The sequence below is a fragment of the Panthera tigris genome, chromosome E2 (assembly GCF_018350195.1).
Source record: "Panthera tigris isolate Pti1 chromosome E2, P.tigris_Pti1_mat1.1, whole genome shotgun sequence".
In the NCBI taxonomy this organism is placed as follows: domain Eukaryota; kingdom Metazoa; phylum Chordata; class Mammalia; order Carnivora; family Felidae; genus Panthera; species Panthera tigris.
This window is the reverse complement of record NC_056674.1, coordinates 3,684,779-3,698,263: the sequence shown is the minus strand read 5'-3', so window position 1 is coordinate 3,698,263 and position 13,485 is coordinate 3,684,779. Positions and strand designations below refer to the sequence as shown.

Genomic DNA, 13,485 nt, shown 5'->3' with positions numbered 1-13,485 from the left:
GCTTGCTGCCCATTTGTGTATCCTGTTTGTGAAAATGTCTGTTCAAGCCACTTGACTAATTTTTTAAGTTGATTTTTTGTTTGTTTTTGCTGTTGAGTTAAAGGTGTTCTTTATATATTGTGAATACTACTCTCTGGTTAGATATTTGGTTTGTAAATATTTCCTACTATTTTATAGGCTGTCGTTTCCACTTTCTTTAATTTTTTTAATGTTTATTCATTTTTGAGAGAAAGACAGAATGTGAGTGGGGGAGGGGCAGAGAGAGAGGGAGACACAGAACTCGAAGCCGACTTCAGGCTCCTAGCTGTCTGCACAGAGCCAGATGCGGGGCTCGAACTCATGAACTATGAGATCATGACCTGAGCCAAAGTAGAACGCTCAACCAACTGAGCCACCCAGGCACCCCTGTCTTTTCCACTGTTGACTGCACATATATATTTAATTTTTATGAAATTCAATTGATCTGTTTTGTTTCTTTTACTACTTATCTTTTTGGTGTGATATTGAAGGAACTGTTGTCAAGTCAAAGTTATGAAAGTTTAGTCTATGTTCTTCTGTCGGACTGTAGAACTTGAGCTCTTATGTCAATCCATTTACAGCTAATTTTTGTGTGTAATGTGTAAGGATCCAGCTTCATTCTCTTGCAGGTGGATATCCAGTTTTCCCAACAAATTTGTGGAAGAGATTATTCTTTCTTCACTGACTGGTCTTGGTACCCTTGTCAAAAGTCAACTTATCATATGTATAGGTTTATATCTGATACTCCAAAAATGTTCCATGCATCAGTGTATCTGTGTTGATGCCAATAGCACCCTGTTTGATTACACTGTTTTTAGTAAGTTTGAAATCAAGAAGTGTGTTCTCCAACTTCACCCTTTTCTAGATTTTGGGCATTGTGAGTCTTTTGCAAAGTTTTTTAAACATGTTTGTTTATTTTTGAGAGAGAGCAAGCAGGGTAAGGGCAGAGAGAGAGGGAGACAGAACCTGAAGCAGGCTCTATGCTGACAGCAGTGAGCCCGATGTGGTGCTCCAACTCATGAACTGTGAGATATTGACCTGAGCAGAAGTCATACGCTGAACCGACCGAGCCACTGAGGTGCCCCCTTTTGCAAACTTTGCATTAAAGATTTGTCTTTTTCATTTCTGCTGAAACAGCCTTTGGGACTTTGATAGGGATTGAATTGATCTGGTAGATTGCCTGGGAGAGTAGGTATCATCACTTTTACCACATCACTTCTTCCAAGCTGTGATCCTGGGATGCCATTCCACTGACTTAGGTCTTTCCAAATTTCTTTCAGCATATTAAAAAAAAAAAAAAACCTAACATGTAAATATTACACCTTCTCTGCTTAATTCATCCCTGTGTATATTGGGTTGCTTTTGTGATTGAATTATGTCACCCAAATGATACATTCAAGTCTTCATCCCAGGTACCTGTGAATACATGTTTTTTGGAAATAAGGTCTTTATAGATGTCATCAATAAGATAAGATCATATTAAATGAGGATAGAATAATCCTGGTTTTCATAATCTTACATTTTCACTCTCATGTTTGAACATAAAAATACACGATCATTTGCAATCTATTGGTGTATTTTTACAGATATAGAATGTACAATTTTGTACATCCTACATAGATCATAAGTTTTCTGTGTTTCCTCTTTTCTTGCCTGTGCATATAATCTGATGATGATTTTTTGTTAATATGAGTATCTCTTGTCAGTGTTCTTGTGAATGAATTCTGGTATGTATGTATAATCTCTAAAGTTTGTAGTTCACAGCTACAAGAGCAGTAGTACACAGCTACTAAAGTGTGTAGTTCAAGCTACAAGAGATCACAGCTATGTGTCTCTCGCTGTAAGGAGAGAAGTATAATCCCATCTCTCAATTTCATGTAACTTGCATCCTACAAGTAATGTATTAGGTAGTGTGCTCACGTCCCTCTCCCATGATTGATATTATACTTTTTCTCTTTGCATCTCATCTGGATGTGCTGGAGCTTCGGTCTTGTGATTTCACTGAAACTGCCATAAACAGAAGTAGAAACAATTGTTACATTACACATCAAATACTGGGAAACACCAGTGCACTTTGGGGCCAGCAGAGTGGCATTAAAGGGATCCTATGTTGGCTTGTACTGTTTTGTGACATCAGTTCTGCACATGGCTCCCCATCGGGAACCTCACAGTGGCACTTTGTTATTGCTTATGAAGGGAGAAGATACACCAGAGACACTGGTCAATGCCACAAATTAGCATTTTGCACAGTGGGTTTCTCAGAGGCAGTGCAGACCAGGTGATGGAAGTGAAGTGATGCATAGAAGTTGTTGGGTATTTTGTGGATTTATCTCATTCAGGCTGCGTCTTTTTACCTGATTTATGATTCTTTAAAACAGCCTGCATTAAAACATGAATAGACACTTCTTGAAAGAAGACATCCAGATGGCCAACAGGCACATGAAAAGATGCTCAACATCACTCCTCACCAGGGAAATACAAATCAAAACCACACTGAGATATCACCTCACGCCGGTTAGAGTGGCTAAAATGAACAAATCGGGAAAATGTGGAGAAACGGGAACCCTCTTGCACTGTTGGTGGGAATGCAAACTGGTGCAGCCACTCTGGAAAACAGTGTGGAAATTCCTCAAAAAATTAAAAATAGATCTACCCTATGACCCAGCAATAGCACTCCTAGGAATTTACCCAAGGGATACAAGGGTGCTGATGCATGGGGGCACTTGTACCCCAATGTTTATAGCAGCACTTTCAACAATAGCCAAATTATGGAAAGAGCCTAAATGTCCATCAGCTGATGAATGGATAAAGAAATTGTGGTTTATATATACAATGGAATACTACTTGGCAATGAGAAAGAATGAAATATGGCCTTTTGTAGCAATGTGGATGGAACTGGAGAGTGTTATGCTAAGTGAAATAAGTCATACAGAGAAATACAGATACCATATGTTTTCTCTCTTTTGTGGATCCTGAGAAACTTAACAGAAGACCATGGGGGAAGGGAAGGAAAAAAAAGAGTTAGAGAGAGAGGGAGGCAAACCATAAGAGACTCTTAAAAACTGAGAATAAACTGAGGGTTGATGGGGGGTGGGAGGGAGGGGAGGGTGGGTGATGGGCATTGAGGAGGGCACCTGTTGGGATGAGCACCGGGTGTTGTATGGAAACCAATTTGACAATAAATTCCATATTAAAAATAAATAAATAAATAAATAAATAAATAAATAAATAAATAATTCATTTGATAATCTCAAAAAATAAAATAAAATAAGACAGCCTGCATTATCTGAACTGAAGGGATGGAGACCTCTTCATGGACCTCAAGGTACATGGTGATTAGAAGTGGAGGAAAATGGGTTACCTAAAACTGTGCCAGAGTGTGATGGTATATGGAGGTGTGGAGTGATATCTACAATGCGGGATATAAGCTGGTTTCAGTGAAAGGGGAAAGACAAGAGCCAGTCAAGACAACCCAACCATGGTTGGGAAGGAGAGTCCACAGTTTAATGGCAGAACAGTCCAGGCATTTTCCCTGTACACGAGCCATGAGTCCTCCTCCTCACAATGACGAGTGAGGAGTTCACACGGCACAGGGCCCACATACTATTGCAGAAATTTCCGGGCACACTAACTGTTGGCATTGTTGTCTCTTGTGTTTACCTCCTGGCCTCATCTTGGATTCTCCTCTGACTGGAGTGATCCCGAAATAGTAGAATCCCAAGGACCACCAGAATCAAGCCAGCCATGCCCATGCGGATGAGATTCTCCACTGTGTAATCTTTGGAGTGGGAGTCTAGGAATTGAGGGAAAAAGAGGACACTGAGGTCATGGAGACAAAAATTGTCCTGATGCTGGATGTCCACTCAGAGCACCCGCCTCTTCTTGACAAGACTTCACATTCCACACCAGTCCCATGACAGGTTCGCCTACTCACCACTGTTGGGGTCTGACTTGTTTTGTGATGGGAGGATGGTGTCAGCTGCTTTTGGGAACCAATAAAAAGTGGGGGAAGATGAGAAGCTGAATGAACTCAAACTTATCCCCTGGCCTGTGGGTTCTTCTATCTCCCCCACTTCTCATGATATAACTATTATGTAGTCCCTAAGCATACCCTCTGTTCTCATTGGATTATTTCTGTCTCCCTGTGTTTTGTGAATTGCAACTTTCTTCTGACTTTTTGGAGCAGAGCTTTGCTGTGCAGAAACACTTGAACCCCTGTATTCTCCTGTTCATTCTAGGTACAGGACCATGCAAGGTAAGTTGTAGGTGTAAAAGCTTGTATTTATTCAACAACTGAGCACCCAGGATCCATGGATGAGGGGTTGGTTTTCATGGGAACCTGAATTTCAGGTGCACAGAAGGTTGAAACTCTGGGGAAGGTTCCCTTTCACTCTTTCTCCAGCAGCTTCCTTCCTCCAGGTCAGACTTTCAATCTTCACTTGTAAATTCCTCATCCAGATGTTCTTTCATTAAATCATTCTTCATATAGATAGGTATACTTACAGTGTGACACATACACACACATATGCAGATTCATAATATTTTCTAAATGGTGTTATCAACTTAGTGGGACATTAAATGGTATTTCTGCCTTGGATTGTGATTCTCTGTGAGTCTATGTATGCAGGTAGTTCTGAACAGTGTCACAGAGAAGGCCTCACTTGGAGGTGACATTTCAGCTTAATCCTTAATAGTAGAAGACTGAAGGGAGTCACATGAGGACCAGAGAAGGTGAGTCACAGGCTTTGGGAAGAGCAGGTCCTCAAAAAGTTCTAAGCATGCTTTTCAGTAAGGAATGAAACCATGTCTGTGGTTGTATGAGGGTCTAGAAGAGAACAGGGAGGTGGCATGTAGGGGCCTGGTGACACGAAATGGACCAGGTGTGACAAGATAGATGAGGGAAGTTCCATCATCACCATTATCATCACCATCCCATCATCACCATCATCACCATAATCACCATCACTGCCATCATCAGCATCATTATCACCATAACTACAATCACGGTCATTACCACCACCATGTTCATCATCACCATCATCATCACCAGCTTCATCATCATCAAAATTGGTATCATCACCTTCATTATCATCACCACCACCATTATCATCATATTCATCACCATTACCAGCATATTCCACATCATCACCATCATTATCATCATCATCATCATCACCATAACCACCATCATCACCATCACCACCGTCATCATCATCATGACCACTATCAAAATAACCACCATCATATTCAACATCATCACCATCATCATTGCTATCAACACCACCATCATCATGACTGTGACCACTGTCATAATCACCACCGTCATATTCATCATCATCAATATTATTACCATCCTTCTCCTCCTCCTTCAATTCCTCCTCTTTCTCTTCTCCCTACTCATCTCACTCTTTCCTTGTGTTTCTCTCTTTATCTGCCATGAAGAACTCTAGAAACTGCTGTAAGGGTTCAAGGAGAGAGGACTAATTATTTGATTTTTATCTTAAAATATAACCTTTCTTCTCTCCATATAAATGTCCAGAACCAAAGACATCACAGTCTTGATCTCAAAGTCATAAGGAAGAGAAAATCAGTGGTGTTAGCAAACTGGGTGAGCAAAAAATTTAGGTAATCCTTCAACTATATTTTAACTGCTTTGACCTAAAAATGAAAAAAAAAATGATTTCAAAAAACAAAAACCAATTTCAGGTCACTGCTTTTTATAATCTCCATGTAAAAATTTTGAGTAAGCTTATATAATTCAGAAAGTAAGAATTAGGTGCCTGGGTGACTCAATCAGTTAAGTGTCCGACTTCAGCTCAGGTCATGATCTCACGGTTTGTGAGTTCAAGCCCCACGTCAGGCTCTGTGCTGATAGCTTGGAGCCTGGAGCCTGCTTCAGATTCTGTGTCTCCCTCTCTCCATGCCCCTCTCCCACTTGCACTCTGTCTCTCTCTCTCTCAAAAATAAATAAACATTAAATTGAAAAAAAAAGAATGAATGACATATGTCATCAGAGTGTTTGAATGATAGATGTCATAGAACAAGTCAAGAGCCTTCAGTGTATCTCACCATGGCCAAATTTAAGGAGAAAATATAATTGTTCATGAGATGTTCAGTTGTCTGGAGAAAAATTCCTTGTTCGTTGTTTAAAAATGATTTTTTTCTCCAATAAACCCCTGAAGTAATGGAAAAATAAACTGAAATAGATAAGTCAGTAATTCTATGCTTAGAAAATAGAAATTTTTGCTGTGTTTGCCTGAAAAGAATTTGAGTGATAAAAGAAGGTATTTCCTTAAAGAGACCTTCACATCCATCTTAACATTTTACGTTGATATCGGTATCATGTGGTATTTAATGCAAATAGAATATATGTATAATCTGGCAATTAAGAGGCAAGATTTCAATTTTCTTGTGATGGATGTAATTATTATTAGTAAGTCAGAAGGGCTCCATTGAAAAATAATTGATTTCTTAGAAATATAAAATAAAAATTATAGTAAATAACATTTAAAACCAAACAAACCCAAAATAGACAAATTAATAAAAAGATTTTTAAAAAAGCAAACGGGTGACTAAATTACTCCTGGGAGCCGTGTGTGGCCCCACTTGGTCTCGGTTGTGCCCCGAGCGGCACAAAGGCCCCCAGGTCTGCACAGGGGGCATCAGAATGGTGCCCACAGGAGGGAAGGCTCTTCTCTAGGGGAGTGTCCCATAGAGGCTGACACCACGGTTCAGATTCTGAGATAGAGGCATCAGGAGGTGAGTAGGAGGCCTCTGTCTACTCATGATCATCCTCATTCACCCACGCCTCATCCAGCCCACCTGACTCTCATCTCCGCTGAAACTGCAGAATCAGGGACACCTGGTGTGGAAGCCCCTGCTCTTTCCACCCTCTCCTGGGCTGGACCCTCCTCTTTGGAGGCCTCCAGATCCACACATTTGTCACTGTCTCAGGCTTTCCTAAAGGCTGGCTCTGAGCTGATGGAACTCAGAAAGGTCATCCATTCAGATGAGATTCTCTGCTGTGTAATCTTGGCTGTTTGAGGCTAGTGAATGTGGACAAAGTGATTGTTGTGATCAGGGCAGACTGAAATCATGCTGGGATGCCTGTGTGTCCACTGTGTCACCTGCATTCATTGACAGAATTTGAACCTGTCAGCCCAGTGCTATAATCAAGAATTTCTCCTCACTCATCTTCTTGGAGTCTGGCTTGTTTTGTGATGGGCTGAGGGTATCAACTACTCATGAGAGTCAAAAATAGAGTGTGGTTGAGAAGACATAGGAATGCATAAGTAATCTCTTCTCTCATGTCGAGGGAGTCCCTGAAACTAGCTAATGACAATCTCAATGGCTGGAGGGAAGCATCTCCAGCGTCTCATCTTACATCTAATTAGGAGGCAAAAAATAAACATTTGAGGCTTCATTTTGCTCTGAGAATCAGGAGTGTGATGGAGTGAAAGTCTGGGTACCTTATCATTCCTTCACATCAGCCAGCTCCTCATCATCCCTGATTTGTGACTGTATTATTTCCAAAGCAGTTTTATTCTTTGACTATCAATTTATTCTTTTTGAAAATAAATGATGGATTCTACACCACATATCAGGCATTTCTTTAGGAGCGAGGATTACCATAACTCACATTGCTTCTAATTATTCAGTTTGTCATCTAGGTATGAAGACTGATAAGAAATGCAAAATAAAGATAAATGACAAAATAAAAATGCAGATGGACACATGAACAAAAATATAAAGAGCTACAGATATGAGATAGGCTTTGATCAAATGACGACAGAAATATCAAGAAATAACAAGTACCACTCAGATGGGAGGAGAGAATAGGAAACATGAAATCTTATGAGAGATGTTTTGAAGGATGGCCTGATCCAGCTGACAATCCGGTGCTCACGGAAATTGGGGAGAAATCCAGCCTTTCCCTCCTTCCTTTCAAAAAATGTCAGTGGTTACTGAAGTCCCAAGAGAGAGGAATTCCACCGAATTTACTGACACCAAAGTTCAGAACCGATTTAGTCTTTTAAATTGGGGATGGGATTCTGCCTTTGACAACTGAGAGAACAAACTCTCAGATCTGAGTAGGATTTTGTCAATGTCTCAGTGAAGAGTGGCTGAACTGACACAACCTGCGTTATGACTTCCAGTGAACCCCCATCCTCCTGACCAGAAAATGAGAGACGCCCCTACTCTGCCCTTCATATTGTGGACCTATTTCCATAGGTGCCACGATCCTCTTATTTTCTAGATATCAGCACCAAGGACAGAGGCGGAGTCTGCTCTTTTCTCTGCACTCAAATGGGCTTCTTCTCCCTCATGCATTTTCCCTCACACTGACTACCACCCAGTGGGCACCAATGAGCTCAATGCTGCTGCACACATGAGGCCCCTCCCTTCACTTCCCACCTCCCCTGGCCCCAGGTCCTGTGGGAATGGCCTCTCTGTAAATATTCGAAGTGCAGAGGAAAAGCAAAGTTCAGCCTAGGACTGGGGAGGCTGTGTTTCCTCTAGGCTAAGAGGATTCTGTTCCCGGCAGACATGAGGATTGTCCATGGGGGTGACGCTCTGCAGATTCCTAATGCTGTCTGGAACAGGAAGGAGGCTGTGGGCTGTGGTCCTCATGTCCCCCTCAGCACCACTGCTCTGCTCAAAGCTCGTCCTTTAAACTCTTCAGTCTCCTCCCTGCAACCACCTGGTGCTGCCCTGTCCCTCTTGTGGCGGTAACACATGGAGACGGCATGGGGCTCCCCATCTTTTCCATCCCCTGTGGGGAGGGATCACCCGGTGGCTGATCCCCCTGTTATTCCTCCTCTCCATCCCATCCCAAAGCTGTCTCGTAACAGGGCAGTGACCCAAGTGTCTGGGTCCAAAATGGACACAGAGTCTGGGTTCCTCACCTGAGACCAGCAGCTCCAGAGGGTCACTGGGGTGTGACAACAGGTAGGGAGAGGTGCTGGATGAGGCGTAGCACCTGTAGGTCCCCTCATGGTCTGAGGTCACAGGACTCATGTTGAAGTTGACCTGATAAGGTGCAGTTGTGTCCTGCAGACGAATGTGCTGGGGAGGAGCAGGTGACCCCTCCTTGGACAGGTAGAAGGTGTCGAGCCAGATTTCCGAGCGACACTGCAGGGTCACATTCTCTCCCCAGGACACTGAGGGCCCCGGCTGGGCCGAGAGGGACGGTTTCCCGTATAGGCCTGCGGGAGGAAAATTCATGACCTGTATAGATCTGCTTCCCCCTTCACACACCCTTGACCCTGAGCTGGGTGATGACTGTCCTCTCTGCTGGGACTCTGTGTGACTCCCTTTAAGCTCCTCTTGTCTCTTTTATGAGTGTCCTTTATTTCCTTGGCCCTCACTGTCTGTTTCTCAGTCTCTTTCCTTAGACCACAGCCCCATCTCAGCCTCTGCTTCTGAGTCTCTGCCTGGATCCCATCACCCCAAGGGGTGACCATGTGTCCAGGGCCCTGAGCAGACTGGTCAAGGGGAGGGGGCTCCTCACTTGTGATCAGGATGTCCAAGGGGGCACTCGGGACCGACCATGTGGAAGAGAGGTTGTGTCCACCATAACATCTGTACTGGCCCCCGTGGGAGGGGTCACACAGCCCAGGGAGAAGTTGGGGCTGGGCTGCCCATCTAGACACATGGGAGGTGTGAGCCCCTCATCCTTCATCAGAGCGAATGTGTCAAATCCAGCCTCAGAGTGACACTGGAGGGTCAGGTTGTCTCCAGGCTGCACTAGTGAGCCCAACTGGGCTGGGAGGGTGGGCTCCCTGTAGGCGCCTAGACGGGAGGGGACAGAGGCACCAGGGGATGCACACCCCACGTTGGCCCCAGGGCCTGAGGCGAGGCTCTCATGAGCACCCCCCCTCCACCATAGCTTCCATCTGTCGTCTGACTTCAGGAGGCCAGTGCCCCACCCACTTTCTATCACCCCCAGGGCTCCACTGGGCACGCGGCTTAGGTCAGTCATTTGGGCCCAGGAAGTAGGTGGGGCAGGGCAGGGCAGGGGCCCCTCACCTGTGACCTGAAGGTGCAGAGGGTCACTGGGGAGTGACCACGCATACGGGTAGGAAGCTGGAGAAACGTAGCACCTGTAGGTCCCCCCATGGGAGATGCTCACGGGGCCCACAGGGAACAGTGCCTGCCTCTTCTCACGAGGGAACTTCAATTCCAGGGGTCGGGGCGCGTCAGCTCCCCCCTCCTTCAGCAGACGGAAGGTTTGCCATGGGTACTGTGAGCTACAGGAGAGGGACACGTTCCCTCCTGAGGACACCACAGGGCCTGGGATGGCTGAGAGGGAGGGTGGGTTGTACACTCCTGAGGGAGAAGGAGGGGCAGTGTTAAAGGGGCCAGCGCCCCACGTACCCCAGTGTGGACAGTGAGCGAGAGTCCCCTGAGGCCACACTCTGTTCCCTTCCACCTGGAGGAGGGGCCCCAGGGGAAGGGCCAGCTTCTGCCTTACCTGTCACCACCAGGGGCAGGAGGTCACTCCGCTGTGACCAGCCGTTCTTGCTGTGATATTGACACTGGTATCGCCCTGCATTGTGCGGACTCATGAATCCAAGGGAGAAACTGGCCTTGTTGCTGGAATCCTGTGAGATCTCCATGGACATGGGTTCAGAGACCCTCTCTTTATACAGATAGTAGACATCAGCCTGGAGAGATGCCTGACACCAGATGGTCACACGGGTCCCCCTGGTGACATTGGGGCTGGGGTCAGCCCTGATGGAGGGTTTGGGAAGGTACCCTGGAAAGGAGTCAGATGGGGAATTGCAAGGGTGCCCTTCTCCCCTGTTTCCCACCTGTCACGCCAAGGCCCCTCCCGGACTGGTCACCATCAGCCCAGACCCTCTGTGCCCCCCAGCCGCCCAGCGGGTTGTTGGGTGGAAACAGGAGGTCTGGGGAGCACTCACCTGCCTGTACCTGGTCCCATGGACCCCGACACAGCCCTGGAAGAGAGTTCCCTGTGAGAGTGTCCCCCCACCCGCATGTAGCTGTTCCCGGCCCAGTCAGGTCCAATGACCACGGGGGTCACTCTCTTGCCCCCAGAAGTCCTGCCCCCAACATGCCTCCCAAGTCCTGAGGTCTCTCAGGGCCCAGGGCCTGGGGGCAGGGCGGGAGCCACCCATCCCTCCTCTTGTCCAGAAAGCTCACCGAGACACAGAAGGGCGGTGAGAGTCTGGGTCCTGACGCTGCCTCCCATGGTCCCAGCGGTGCAGACAGCTTAAAAGTCCTCAGAGTCCACAGGACAGACACATGCACAGGGTGTGACATGGCCCAGGCTCTGTGGTCCCCATCATGGGTTCCTCACGAGAGGCCTTACAGGAAGGGGAACACCCCCTCCGGGGCCTTGCTCTGCTCTCCCTGAAGGACGCCCGACAGCAGAGGCCCTGCGACCTTTCAGACCAGATGTGAGTCTCACCAGACCCCACGCGACCCTGCCGCTCTGCCTGTTCCCCGCCAAGCCCAAGTCCAGAGAGCGACTCTGGTCCCGGAACCAGAAGTGGCAGGGGGAGGTCCTAGCCTGGGAGCCAGCCCAATTTCAGTTCCAGTTGTGCCTGTGCCTCTTACAGAGAGAGGTTGTGTGATCTGGGTGAGACACTTCCCTTTCCTGAGTTCCGTAAATGCAAATTCTCTTCCTTCCTTCCACCACCCTGTCAATCAACTAACATTTAGTGAGTAGTTACCACATCCAGTCATGGCACCAGGCCCTGGAGAGTCATGTTCTGTAGGAGGATGGTGTTGATAGCCAGCAGTGTTAACGCTCTGACCTTAATCTGACCACTGTGTGATGAGCTGATCTGAATTCTACATAGTGTCGTGGGTTCTTGGGATCCACTCACATAATCTCTGTAACAAATACATTCACAATTGGGTGGGGAGAGGCAGCGAGAGTTCTTTGTTGTTTTCATGGCCTTGGAGGTTTGGGAAGAGTCTGCTGTGTTCAGATGTGCTCAGCGAGTACACCCTGGGAAGACACACGTGTATTTATAACTCAGTGCGTGTGGTCTGGGGAGGGAGGGGGTGAACTGAGGTGAATTTGCTTGTGGGGAGGAGTGGGCCCTGCTGGGGCTGGAGAGGTTAGCTCAGCCTGGTGTCAGCACATGGAGGGCCATGTGTGGAGACATGGGTCTCACGGGAGGAAGGTGGAGAAAGGTGGGCAGGTCGTGTGTGCACGGGAGGGTCAGTGACAGGTAGGTTTGGAGCCATGAGAATAAAACACTTCATCTGAGGTGAGGGTTGGAGTGGGGACCAGGAGGAAGCTGATATGGTGGCTCCAACATGACATCTGGAGTCTTTGACTACACTTCACTGTGGTGCTGGATGGGGTCATGGAGGAGGGTTCCAGGGCAAAACTGTCTGGATTGTCATCATGTGAGATGTGGAAGGGAGTGAGAAACTGAGAGGTGTCCTACACCTGCCTCAGTTGACTGGAGGACCCAATGGGGCTGTCATAGTGTGGGTGATCCCAAGATGAGAAGGATGGAAAGCACGTTATCATACGGTTCAGCGACTCGCAGGGGGAACCACCCCTCCGATCTGGGCTTGGGTTTGTGGGTTTGTTTCTCTCTCACACACTTCCTCTCTCTGACTTTCTCTTTCTGACACATCATCATCTTCTCTCCATCAAAACCTGAGTCATTCCTTTCTCCTCACAGTCTTGTCCCCCAGATATGAGCTCTTCTGGACTGTGGATTCTGTCTCCTGCTTTGCACAAAGCACTAGTTGGAGACAATTAATAATTTTGTTTTGGTTTGTTCGTTTGGTTTTAATGTTTGTTTGTTTATTCATTCTCAGTTGTTGGACATTTGGATTGTTTCACTTTTGCCTTTTGAGTCCTTCTATGAACATACTTGCCTGAGTGTCTGCTTGATTACCTGTATGTAATCCTGTTTTCTCTTTTGATTTTCGTTGTGGTAAGAGCATTTACTATGAGATCTACTCTCTTTACAAATTTCTGTTCCAGGACAATGTTGTGCTTTCTACCAAGGTGGCAGTGGGGTGGGATGGGCACATAATTGGAAACAGACCTATTTGTAGACAGTTGCCCTAATCCAGTGTATTTTGACAAATTATTTCATGAGTCTGAAGTCATCTTTATAAGGGAGGAGATGACCCCTACCTAAGAGTTCTCTGGTAAAGACTCAGCAATAGGGTGTGTGCAGCACCCAGTGCAGACCCTGGCACCTGGGACACATCAGAAAATGCTGATCTGTACTGTCATGTGCAATAACCAGATGGCCTCTGTTCTGTGTGGATCTGGATGCATGGGTGGTGATCTGAATGATCAGACAGGGCTCCAAACTAGGCTCATGCTCTACACTCACCACACTGGTATTTGAACGTGGGGTACTGCCTGTTCATTTTCTTTCTTTCTTTGGAAAATGCATCTTTCTTTTTTAAAGTTTACTTATTTAAATTCAAGTTAGTTAACATAGAGTGTAGTATTGGTTT

General features: G+C 46.1%; 1 protein-coding gene across 1 annotated transcript in view; it reads right to left on the bottom strand.

The window, feature by feature from the left end:
* Window positions 1–13,441, bottom strand: part of LOC102959310 (leukocyte immunoglobulin-like receptor subfamily B member 3) — a 31,047-nt gene extending 17,606 nt beyond the window's left edge. Inside the window, 8 exon segments of the mRNA XM_042969996.1 lie at window positions 3,677–3,811; window positions 8,925–9,224; window positions 9,530–9,631; window positions 9,634–9,810; window positions 10,048–10,347; window positions 10,493–10,777; window positions 10,944–10,979; window positions 11,185–13,441. Coding sequence (XP_042825930.1) covers window positions 3,677–3,811; window positions 8,925–9,224; window positions 9,530–9,631; window positions 9,634–9,810; window positions 10,048–10,347; window positions 10,493–10,777; window positions 10,944–10,979; window positions 11,185–11,233 — 1,384 coding nt within the window. The 5' untranslated portion in view covers window positions 11,234–13,441.
* Window positions 13,442–13,485: the final 44 nt, after the last annotated feature.